The 13,017-nt window shown below is 40.0% G+C and overlaps 1 protein-coding gene across 4 annotated transcripts in view; it reads right to left on the bottom strand.

Moving 5' to 3' along the window:
• TNFSF13B (TNF superfamily member 13b) overlaps positions 1-13,017 on the bottom strand; it is an 82,951-nt gene that overhangs the window by 27,017 nt on the left and 42,917 nt on the right. The window contains exons 2-6 of one of the 4 annotated variants that reach the window (XM_073795402.1): positions 11,744-11,858; positions 11,355-11,605; positions 10,743-10,876; positions 8,767-9,126; positions 8,601-8,688 (exon numbers count right to left, since the gene is read on the bottom strand). In XM_073795402.1, coding sequence (XP_073651503.1) covers positions 8,601-8,688; positions 8,767-9,126; positions 10,743-10,814 — 520 coding nt within the window. In that variant the 5' untranslated portion in view covers positions 10,815-10,876; positions 11,355-11,605; positions 11,744-11,858. Of the gene's footprint in view, positions 1-8,600; positions 8,689-8,766; positions 9,127-10,717; positions 11,288-11,354; positions 11,859-13,017 lie in introns of those variants that run through there. The other 3 variants (XM_073795401.1, XM_004327470.4, XM_073795403.1) reach the window with 3 other exon arrangements.

Here is a 13,017-nt window from a genome sequence, read left to right as displayed (position 1 = left end):
CAAAAAAGCTCAGAATTTATAGTCGAGATAATAAATTCAACCTTAGTTCTTAAACCAATTAGCTATTTAATCATGAGATTGACACAATTTTGAAATATTTTTTCTTATCTGTAAACTGAAAAAAACTATCTATTTCATAGTGTTGTGAGAATTAGTTGAAGGCATAATTCGCATGTGTTTTGTAAAGGCAAAAGACATTGTTATTTTTTAATTATTTATTATCTTGAAATTTACATTAGTTTTTTGAAACTTCTCCAACTCAGTACTGGGTTTCTGCAAAGAGGGGTTGGCTGTGCCTGCTTCAGTTCTCTCACCTAAAATGCAGACAATAATGCCAGCACTGCAGGGTTACGAAGAGGGCAAATGATAATCACAGGCCCACAGGGCCTAACCCAGAGCTTTCACATGGACCGTACTCGGCTAATTTCATTTCATTTCTCTCCCCTTTTCTGCATATTCTGGACAGCCTACCTCAGAGCTTTGCACAGTAGGTGTCTCCTCTATTTTGAGAAGAGTCTGTTTCTTCTCTAACTCCTCAGAATGGGGATACTTTTGGGGGTTTTTTGATATGTCCTTTGAGGAATTTTTATTTTTTTAACATCTTTATTGGAGTATAATTGCTTTACAGTAGTGTGTTAGCTTCTGCTGTATAACAAAGTGAATCAGCTATACGTATACCTATATCCCCATATCCCCTCCCCCTTGCGTCTCCCTCCCACCCTCCCTATCCCACCCCCTAGGTGGTCACAAAGCACGGAGCTGATTTCCCTGTGCTATGCGGCTGCTTCCCACGAGCTATCTACTTTACATTTGGGAGTGTATGTATGTCCATGCCACTCTCTCACTTCGTCCCAGCTTACCCTTCCCCTATCCCGTGTCCTCAAGTCCATTCTCTACGTCTGCGTCTTTATTCCTGTCCTGCCCCTAGGTTCATCAGAACCATTTTTTTTTTTTTAGATTCCATATATGCGCATTAGCATACGGTATTTGTTTTTCTCTTTCTGACTTACTTCACTCTGTATGACAGACTCTAGGTCCATCCGTCTCACTACAAATAACTCAATTTCGTTTCTTTTTATGGCTGAGTACTATTCCATTGTATAAATGTGCCACATCTTCTTGATCCATTCATCTGTCTACGGACACTTAGGTTGCTTCCACGTCCTGCCTATTGTAAATAGTGCTGCAATGAATATTGTGGAACATGACTCTTTTCGAATTACGGTTTTCTTAGGGTATATGCCCCGTAATGGGATTGCTGGGTTGTATGGTAATTCTATTTTTAGTTTTTTAAGGAACCTCCATACTGTTCTCCATAGTGGCTGTATCAATTTACATTCCCACCAACGGTGCAAGAGGGTTCCCTTTTCTCCACACCCTCTCCAGCACTTATTGTTTCTAGATTTTTTGATGGTGGCCATTCTGACCGGTGTGAGGTGATACCTCATTGTAGTTTTGACTTGCATTTCTCTAATGATTAGTGATGTTGAGCATCCTTTCATGTGTTTGCTGGCCATCTGTATGTCTTCTTTGGAGAAATGTCTATTTAGGTCAAAGAAAATCCCACCACAACAAAAGAGGAGCTGCCCAACGCAGATCCTGTAAGTAGGACTTGACCTATAAAAAGCATAATTAACCGTTAACACTAATATCACCCATTTCTACGAACTATTAATGAGAATGCATCCCTCGACGTTATGAATTTATTGTTAAAATACCTGGAATGTCTGCAATTTTTTTAAATGTTGAAACAATAAAGAATTATTGAGCTTTCAGGGATTAGATAGAAAGACTTACCCTGGCCTCCCTACTTAAAATACAGACATGTCCTCTTACCCTTCTTCACCCTTAACTCTGCTGGTTCTCTTAACCCTGTCCTAAATTTTTCACTTTTGCAACGTATTTGACATTTTCTAGTATTATAATTTCCTCATTAATTATGTTTATTGATTATTTTCTATGGCTTTCCACTTCACTGCAATGTAATCTCCAATGCATGGGAAACTTTTATCTGTTTGTCTTATAATCAATACCCAACAACTAGAACAGTGCTTGGACCTCCTATAGGTCAGGGAAGGTTGGAAGAGATACAACATCGCCTCTGGCTTCACTGGTTGATTCGCTTCCTGGCTCTTCTGTTTCCCAAAACTTTAAACTTGATAAGAACAGGGTTCAAAGGTTTGGTTACCAGGTCACTATTTTCATTTTAAATACTCTTGTGGAAATTGAACAGGATCCAGCTCTTGCAACACTGAAAAGAAGGCTCTCCTTATTTAAAGCAGGGGAAAAGAAAAATAACACTCAGGGAAGATTCTGGTCAAAGGTCACCATGACAGCAGCCAGCTGTTTCTGTTCTAGGAAGGAACACACCCTTGCTGGGTAAGAGGCTGCCGTTAGCCTCATCTGGGGACAAATTGGATGGCTGAGTTATACACTGCATGCTTTTAACACTCACTTTACAGCCTTGTAAGTTACAGCTGAGCCCGAAATGCCGATGGAGCAAAGACTGGATGTTACAGACCCCTCAGACACCCCATCTTTTCTTGCAAAGGAAATGCACTATGGATTTCAAGAAAGAAATATTAATATTTCAAAAATATTAATAGTATTGATATCTTTATGTTTAACAACAAAAATGTTTACCCCAGAGAAATACTTTAGTTATACTATTAGGTGTTAACTTATGTGCATTATATTCAAAACTCTGATTTTTAAAAACTACTAAATGCATTCTGGTGTCCTGGATGGCTCCCGGAACATGGTAAGACCTTAGCGGAAAAGCTGGTGAAATTCAAATAAAGTCGGGAGTTCAGTTAAATCCTAATGTTGGTCTCTAAGTTGTGACAAAGGTACCATGGTAACATAAGATGTTAACATTAGGGGAAACGGCATGAGGGATATATGGCAGCTCACTGCACTGTTATTGCAACTTTCCTGTAATTCTAAAATAATTTCAAACTAAAACGTTTATTTAAAAATGGAGAAAAATAAAGTAGATTGGTCAGAATTTTACAATAAATATTTGAAAGATAAAATATGGGCAAATTTTTCTGCTCTTGTTTTTATAGTTCTTTGAAATGCTCATGCTTTCACCACTTCATGACTTTTTTTGTTTTTTGTGTTTTTTTAGCTGTTTGGCTGTGCCATGCAGCACGGGGATCTTAGTTCCCCGACCAGGGATAGAACCTGCACCCCCTTCACTGGGAGCACAGAGTCTTAAGCCTGGACTGCCAGGGAAGTCCCTTTCACCACTATTTTTAATATTACAGTTGAGATGAGTATAATAAACTTTATTAATAAAAAATAATTTTTGTCTTTCTATAATCTAAAATACATGGGTTTCTGATAACTTAAATTCCCTACTGAATAACAAGGGAAAAAATGAAAGGTCACCTAATTGTATTAATAAACTGTTTTAATTCAGTAGGAACCCATTTGGAAGAATTCACTTTCTTGATGGACTCTGAAGATGCTTATCTTTAGATTCTTGAAATGAATAGAATTATAGTTAAGTGCGGGTTCAAAACGTGGGTCATCATGATTTCATCTGTGAAGAAATTTTCATGCGCAATATTTTCAAAGCCATGTCACTTTAGTGTTTTTGTTTTTGTTTTTTTTTCTAATTGGGACTATCTCCAAATACACTTATGGGCTTAAAAGTGAACTTTTGGCTATTGTAAGCCATTTGGCAATTTAAATCCTGGATTTCCCCACATTTCTGTTTGTTATATTATAATCATAAATTATCTTATGAAACACATGAAACTTACTGAGACTTTCATTTGAAACACAACATAATTAAGAAAAACAAAACTGGAGCCACAGCACCAAATTCTAGAATGAAGTCAAAGCAGCACGTTTACTCCGGGGGTGGTCTGCAAGAAATACTAAATGGGTGTGTAGGCTGACGGTGATGTCTGCCCTTCACCTACTGCTGTTCAGCTTGTGAATTTCACTGACCTGTGTCCTGAAGATACATGCCCTTTTCTGTGTGTAAATAATACGTCAATTAAAATTTTAAAGAATTAAGCTAAAAACCCAGGAAATTATAGTTAAAGAAGCTGCTGAATATGGGAGCTTCTCTATGACTTTTCAATGAGCCCAAACAGTGCCTCTACCTGGTGCACCAACAGAGTCTGAGGCAAGGGGTTTCCAGACTGCCCCTGCGACTTTAGCCTTATGATCATGCTCATTCTTTGGTTAATTAGTTATTTTAAAGGTCAAGTTAAAAAAAATTCATAAGATGGCCTTTGATCAAAACCTGACAAATGAAGAAATATGGGAAAATCCCTTCCCCCTAAAAATGATACCAAATCATTCTATCTTATTTGATATTGAGCCCAAAACTGATGAACACATATTCGTGGAATATCTACAGGGTGCAAGTGTCATGATGAATATACAAAAGGAGAAATAGGACCAGACCACAGAAGTCTCTACTCTTCAGTTGAACAGACGGGGTATACACAAATGAAAAGAAAACCACCTTCCTAGGTAATATGTGATGAGTATCAAATACCAATGCAATAACTAGGCTGGCTGTGTGCTGGGGAGGTTCGACTTTCTAGCCCACGGCATACTGGAATTTACTTACAAACTGAATATCCACACAATAAAAATTGAGATGCCTGGTGAAATTTGGGTTGGATTTATAGAAAAATAAGAACGAGTAACATTCTGGTATGTTACTTAGCAATATTCAGCTGTGAACCTTTTTGACACAGTTATAAAATAATGACCACCTGATGTTGAGGAGTATATACAGAAAGCAGAGTATTTTGGACAAAGTCTAGAATAATATTATAAATCTGTTAAGTATAGATCCACTGAGTGTACTACTGACGTGGCTTAAAAATAAGCGTGAGGGCTTCCCTGGTGGCACAGTGGTTGAGAGTCCGCCTGCCGATGCATGGGACACGGGTTCGTGCCCCGGTCATGGAAGATCCCACATACTGCGGAGCAGCTGGGCCCGTGAGCCATGGCCGCTGAGCCTGCGGGTCCGGAGCCTGTGCTCTGCAATGGGAGAGGCCACAACAGTGAGAGGCCCGCGTACCAAAAAAAAAAATAAGCGTGAGATCAAATACTAAATCATTTACTGCAAATTCTATGTTTTTTAGCAGTTTAACAAGCTATTTGAAAATGCTAAGACTCCTAATAGCAATAAACCCTTTTTAATTTAACTATGAAAGAATAGTGAAACCCATATAAGGAAAACTGTCTTACTGTGAAATTTTAAATTCTGTATTTAATAGAGATATTAAAAATTCTTGAATATATCAATTCAAAGTGTGAAAATTCATTTTCTTCTTCAGAGTTACAGTTTTTCTAAAATTCCAACAAAAACGTTTATAGAAAATGAATAAATAAAATAGAAACTAATGCTTTGAAAGGAAAAGGGATAACTCTGGCTTTTGAGTTTTACTTAAAATAAATCACAACAACTAGAATGGAAACCAAAACCAAAGAAAGTTGCTAGATTCAAACTGCATAGAATTTTCTCAATTCCAAAAAAAGGACCCTACCAAACAGAAAACAAACAAAAATCATGGAGTCTCAGACAACCTTCTTGGTATATATATATGCATTAATTTTGGAGTAAGGCTAAACAAAATAAATTTTCCCTGCACAAAAGGATAGTGTCTAAGACAACATTCAAGCCAATTTCATTGACCGGGAATAATTGATATTACCTATCACTAAGGTTCTGGTCTTCAAACCTTTCATGTGGGATCTATGAATGTTATAAATATATGTAGAGATTTAGAGATATATATGTACTAAGTATATTTATAGAGTATATATATATACACAAACACCATATATATGCTACATCAGGGTTTATAAAAATCTGAGGCAAACCATGATAATGACCATAGTGACTACATCTGGGCTATGGAAACCCGGTGCATTCTGATTCATTGGTTAGAACTTTCTGCTATTCTCCAAACTTTCTAAAAATTGCAAATTTGGGGGGGGGAATTTTTGTCAGTATACAATTTTTGGATGCCATAGTAACACAAATATGAAAAAATATTCACATGGGAGGAAATTTTCAAATATTAATAGAACATATTTTGGTCAAGTGGGACTCAGGGAGTTACTGATTTCTTACTCAATTCTTTCCTTCTTAAATCTGATGTAATGAGTCTATATCCTCTTTGGAATGGAAAAGTTAGGGTTTAGTTTTAATATTAATATTTAGAGGCAGGGGAATACTAGCAGACAAGGTTGAAGAAGATTGAGGCATCCTCACCCTACTAGGCATTGAAGCTCATTTTATTATAAAATTACTTAAAATATTTAATACAGATAAATAGGAAATAAATCAATGAAAAAAAAGTCTCAAAATAGATTCAACTATAAATGAGGAACTTAATATAATATAGTAAGCATTCCAATGCAAATGAGTTAAAAAGAATCATCTACTGAATTTGGCCGAGATATTTAGCAATAGTTTGGAAGGAAAAAGTAAAAGAAGAAAGGGGAAGTTAAGGAAGGAAGGAAGGAAGTTCCAAAGAAAGGAAGTTAGTAAGACATGACCTACCAAAATAAACTCCAGGACTAATGGATTAAATACCAAACTACAACACTAAATTACAAAAAAAGTCAAAATGGCAGAGAAAAGAATAAACTACTTAAGAGATTATGAACAAATATATTTTTGGCTTTGATGTATTACAGAAAATTTAAAAAGTGTATCACATTAAATATACAGATGCAAAATCTCTGTACAAGTTTAAAAACCTGCAAAATATTGTGAAAATATTTACATCAAAATTTTGATAAACAAGATGCCTAATATAGAGTTTATTCAAAATTATTTTAAAAATAGGACAAATGAGGGAAGTTATAAATAAAAATTAGTAGAAGATAAAATTAGAAGTTATCAAAATATGCAGAAATAAGTTAATTCTTATCTGTAAGCAAGCAAAAAATTAAATTTGAGGCATTCTTTTACAACTACTAAGCTAGCCAAAATATATTTTTAAAGGTAAAATGCTGTAAGAATGTGGAGAACTTGTACACTGCATTTCTGACTACATACATTTGTAATTCATTTTGAAAACAGTATGGCAACAGGTAGCAAGGGTGCTAAAGATGTTCACCCTCTTTGGCTCAGACATTCCATGTCTGGAATTTATATTGAATATATGCATAAATTCCTCAGAAACAAAGAGATCTGCACAAAAATTTTGGCATGTTCCATTCTATCAAAAAAATTGGAAATGATCATGATAAATAATTGTATGATAACAAATAAATATGGATGTGTGAGAATTACTCAGAAACAAGGAACACATTTATTGTGTAATAAGTGAATACAAAAATATACCACAGTATATATACTGAAGTTTTTCAATTATGTAAAAAATATAGATGATAAAATGCAAAATATGAAAATAATCGATGTGTTAAAGCCTAGTAAAAATATGAGTGTTTTCCAGTTTTAAAATTTTTAAACCCAATTGTTTCTGATAATTGGCACGAAGATATGATAACCAGATACAAAATTTACAGTTGTATAAAACGAGGAAGAATTTTTTCCACGAATAAGGCATTTAGTGAAAAATAAGTTTACAGAAGGAGCATCCTGTGTGTGCGTGTGTGTGTGTGTGTGTGTGTGTGTATGTGTGTGTGGTGTGATAGGACACCTATTCTGTCTCTCATGCACTTCTGTTCAGAAGTACAAATACATGTAAATAATTACACCTGTTGGGTCTGCCTCACACTCACCGTGAAGATGAAAGGAAACAGGAGGTGTGACGATACCTCTCCTAGTACAAGCCTGCCTGGCACATTCTAGGGGCTCAAGAAAAGGTTCCTTCAATATAAAAGGGAAACAGCACCAAGGATTTGTTAAATTGCAATATTAGTAAGCGCCATTCAAATGCTCTTTCTCAGCCTTGAGATGAAGGAACTAGAGCTGAATCACGTCTTGGGAGGCCCCACCAAACCTGAGGCGTCCGGGACGCACACAATTCTGTGGGACACGTGCAGCAGGAAGAAAGGTAGCGATCGCTAAGGAACTGTTACAAGGAGGCTATAAACGTGTGTGGAGCTCCAGGAAAAAGCACACGTTAAAGAAAAGCATTAAAATCTCCGTGTGTGTGTGAGTGTGTGTGTACAATAGGCGTTTTTTAAAAAGCAAGACACCAAATGAAGCACAAACACGCACCTGCCTCCGGGGTGATCTACACGTGGTTTCACGGCGGCTACGCCCCCCAGGAGATGCTGTCTGGCTGCCCTTCTCTGACAGAAGCTCATTCTACACTGGCACGTGGTGCTTTGTTCCTGCACGGCCAGACGATGCTCCTGACGTAGGAGTGAACTATCTATTGGAGGGGAAATGTGGGCCCCTTTCCCCTTTTTTAAAGTGCCGCGCAGATAAATCCCTCTCCCCACGAAACCCGCTCACCGTAGGACAAAACGTGCTGTCGGCCTATTACATCGGCCAGGGCTTGGTTTTCCCTGGAGCCACACCCGGCTGGCACGGGAAGCTGGCAAGTGTCCAAGTTTCCAGGTCCTGTCTGGCTTCCCTCTGCTCCTCACCTGTGAACCGGGATCCCTGACTCCTAGCCGCTTCTGTGCCCCCAACATACCTGTTTCTTCTGCATCCTGCAGGCCACGCTTACTCCTGCTGCTTTGGCTGGAGTTGCTTTCTCGGGGAGCTGGTAGCGCAAAACTCCCCTGCCAAGAGAAAAGGCCCCCGTTATTGCCAGGGCGTCTGGGTGCGGGAGCGTGGGGCTGGGGCTGCCGCAGACTCACTTTCAGGGCGGAGGTGGCGGCTGCAGCCTCCCGCAGGGCGGCCCTGGGGGCTGCGGCTCCCGCCTGGGGGGCGCCGGGCAGCTCCCGCAGCTCCGCCCGGAGCCTTCCCAGCTCTGCTTGCAGGGAAGCCAGGCGGCAGAAGGACAGCACCGTGAGGCAGCAGGACAGCAGGGCCAGCAGCAGGGTCACGGCCAGCAGCTTTCCATCTTTGGAGAAGCGGACAGAGGGGCTTTCCTTCTGGGGGAGGATGGAGACTGTCTCCTTCAGTTTCATTTCGTCTCTGGTCTTAAGGCGAGAAAGGCGTGACTGCTCCCCTGTGGAGTCATCCATTTCCCTCCTTGAACTTTGAAGGTTCGGGCCCTTTGAATAAGTGACCACAGAGAATGGATCATTTCCTGTTATCTGTGTTTGTTGATGTCCTACATTGACTACATGGCCCAGCTCGGCGCTCGCCCTCCGGAGAGTTCTCCTGAATTTTCTTCTCTCTGCCCGGCCGCATCTCTGCCCCTACTGTATGATAGGTCTTCCTGGCATTCGCCCTTCTATGTGATTGCTCAATCAGTCTTCCTCATTTCACTTTCAGTTTTTGTAAGAATTTTAATGGCATCTCAGAACACTCATGCACAAAAGGGCCCCTTAAATCTACTGACGGCAAGGAGTTGGGGGTTTGGACCAGCACACTACAGACAACTTTTAAGATAGGAAGGTGTTTAAGGAACTCCCCCTCAGGCATTAGGAGAGAACTGGGTCCACTTGGGGCCACGTGGCTTTGTAGGGAAGGGGGAAAAGAATATGAATAAGTTCCTGCTGGTGTGATAAAATTAATGAATGCCAAGGTCAGATAAGCTAAGTACTTCAGCATTGAACTGTAGTCAGCTGGAGAGTGATTTCCTAACAGTCTCTAAGTGGGAAATACAATGAAATGTCCTTAGACAAGGCATAAAAGTCCGCCGGGGAGTACTGTCCCCACTATCACCTTAGTAATGGAATGAGAAGAAAGTGCCTATATTTTGGGGACCTACTTAGATTAGCTGTGCAGGGGATCCTCTATATGCAGGTGTATGCATTTTGAAAGGGACTCTAAGTAATCCTCTTCCTCCTGGGACTCACTGCTAGAGAGGCAGCCACCCACAGGATGGCCAGTCCCCAGGAGCTGTCCCACCTCTGCCGTCCCCACCTCTGGAGCTGCAAGTCCCTGCTCCGTCTGACACCATTTGGGGGAGAATCGGTCTTAGCTCAGCTCCAGATGCCTGGGTCCCGTCATTAACTGCTCTTTCCCTAAAGCAGCTAATCTGCTCGTCCACATTAGGCCGACTCTGCCCCAATCTAACCTGTATACAAGACGACCCGACTCGACCCAGACAGAATTTAGTTTCAAATCTCCATTGTTGGGGGCCTCCCTGGTGGCGCAGTGGTTGAGAATCCGCCTGCCAATGCAGGGGACACGGGTTCGAGCCCTGGTCCGGGAAGATTCCACATGCTGCAGAGCAACTAAGCCCGTGAGCCACAACTAATGAAGTCTGCGCGCCTAGAGCCCGTGCTCTGCAACAAGGGAAGCCACTGCAGTGAGAAGCCCGCACACTGCAACTAAGACACAACACAGCCAAAAATAAATTAAGTTTTAAAAAAAATCTCTATTGTTGGACGTGGCGTGGCTGTAAGGACACCAATCCCGCCTGTGATTCTGTGTCCTCATCTGTTGGATGGGGTGATAACTGTCCCCGAGAGCTGTAAGGAGACTTACAGGAATGTAGAACAAGCTACCTTTAAGATGTTCCCATTTTTCATTCATTCCATTCATTCCATTCATTCATCATGTGGAATCTATTTCATTCCTTCATTTTATGAACGGAATGTTTCATTTATTCAGTCCATGGAATCTTTTTCATTCTTACAAACAGTGCTGCAATAGACGTCTTTGTACCTGTCCCCTGGTCACAGCTGCACACACCTGCTGGAGAAGAGCACATAGTCACCTTGACCAGGTGTCTCTGAGCTCCCTCCCAGGACCGCCTGTTTCGTCCTTGTCTCACTAAGTGCGATGTCATCCACCTTATTCATTTTTACCTCTTGGGATTGTTTTTTCCTTTGCATCTGCAAGTTCCAAGACCTTTCAAAATGACTTTAAAATTTTTTTCTGTTTAAAGAAAGGTTTTAGTGATTCCCGTGGTCCCCCCAGTTAGCTGTTCTCAGGTGGAAGTTGTCTTCTATAAGTAAGCGTGCAGACTCTTTACTGTAATACAATTCCTTTGTGACAGTCCTCGTTTCCAGATCATCACGGTAAAACATACTAGGTAACATTTCAATTTTTTACAAAAGGATTAGTTTGGGGATTACTTTCTGACTGAAAGTAATTGAAACTCTCTCAGATTATAAGTGTGTGCATTTCCTAGTACCTAAATACATGGAGAAATAAAAGAATTCAAGGCAGTGCTAGAAACCAATTACTCTCTTTTCCACCCTGGACACCTGCAGCCAGCGCTTCTTTCTGTGAGTGGACATTCTTCCCCTTCTGGCAGGCCACTCCGCTCCGTGTTCTGCTGTAAAAGTTCTCAAGAGAGAGGGAATGACTTGCTTTAGGGAATTACCTTCGCCTTCAGCTGCTCTCCTGGGAGAGCCACTGAGCAGTCTGCCTGCGGCCAGTTTGGAACCAGGAGCTGGTCTTGGACCACCAGCGGGCAGCCCCAGCAGAGGAGGGCTAGTTCTCCCTCGACCAAAGGCGGCAGGGCAGCTGGCCCAGACTGGACATGGCCGGGTGATGTCCTCCACAGCCATCACATGATGCAGTTTCTCAGAAGACAGGTAGAAAACGAAGTGGCATTTATGTGCTCTCGAATTTCTTATTAGAGGAACAAAAGGAAGTTATTACTCCATCAATCAAGGATCTGTTTCCTGCAGAGGAAAGGGTGTGACAATAATTTAACTGAAATTCTGTTCAACAGATAGCAAGCGTGTCCATAGTCACTGACTAGCTCACCACATTCATGCTTATTTAGGGCTGGACCTGAGCCACACTTCTCTTCCACGGTTCAGCTCCTTTTCAGCCACTTCTTTTTCTCAACTGGAGTGTAAAACATCCTCCTGCAACAGAGCTGGAACAAACTGAATAAACAAAGGGAGTCCCACGTTCCCTGTCCCATCTATTCAGGAGAGAGTAGATAGGAACATGGGAGAGTATATTTGAAAAGAACTGAAGTCAGGAGTCTGTCTGATGGATGAAACACAGCGTAAAACAAACATCTACTCTGACGGCTTGCTTCTTATAGTGACAACCTCAAAAAGATTCAGAAAGCTTAATTTTAAACTTCTGGCTTAGCAATCCTATAAAGAATTGGCGGGTTTGAGAAATCTATCCTTTACCCATTTCTTTGAGGAAAAAAGTGTCTTTCGTAAGGATTTGGACAACTCAAGCATGGAGACAACAGCTCTTCTAGAAATGCATATGTACCTAAAAATAGACCTAGGTAAAACTGGCTTCCTCAGGTGCTCAGAATATGGAAAATGGCTTGATGCAAATAATTATTAATTTCAGAAAAAATCATGTTGTTTCCTTGTAGAAATATATACATGCAGTCAGTTGCTATTATAATTATAGTGAAACTTGAGTTGGAAGGCCAAGTGCTATCTGCTCTGTGAAACTGAACCAGGAAGTAATGGTGTGATTTTAAACATAGACAACACTGGTCATTTCTTATACAAAAAATAATGTCAGTCCCTGCGATGTTGATTTTTATTTCTTAATAGTTATATTCAAATGAGGAGTGTGTATGTATTTACTGGAGCTTAATTTTTGTCAGTTTTGGAAAAAAAAAAGCCGCTAAGAATTCAGTTTCATCTGTGAATTGTCCTCAATTTGTAGTGTAACTGCTTTCAGATTTAATTCTCTTGAGTGTTTATTTAAGTGTGTGTTTTTAAGAAATTTCTGTTTAATACTATTTTCAATTAAAGTGCAATTTAGTTTGTTATTCTTTACCTTTATAACACTTACGAGAATATTTTCATTAGTATTAAGATGAATATGTGTCAGATCATCTGTCTATTTCATATACATCAACTAATTTTTCTACTTTACATGCATGACACAGACAATACACACTGACACAGAAGGGCACTCAAATAATACCTGGTCAGATCTGACCATCTCAAAAATGTTGGGAGAAAGGATTAATTCTATCCATGCAGGAAACATTACTTATGAAATTCTCTCTGTCTTTAAAAACGAATAAAGCAGAGTTTGCAAACGTTTTTAAT

The sequence above is a fragment of the Tursiops truncatus genome, chromosome 18 (assembly GCF_011762595.2).
Source record: "Tursiops truncatus isolate mTurTru1 chromosome 18, mTurTru1.mat.Y, whole genome shotgun sequence".
NCBI lineage: Eukaryota > Metazoa > Chordata > Mammalia > Artiodactyla > Delphinidae > Tursiops > Tursiops truncatus.
Note: the sequence above shows the minus strand (reverse complement) of the source record. Positions and strands in the feature narration are given on the sequence as shown.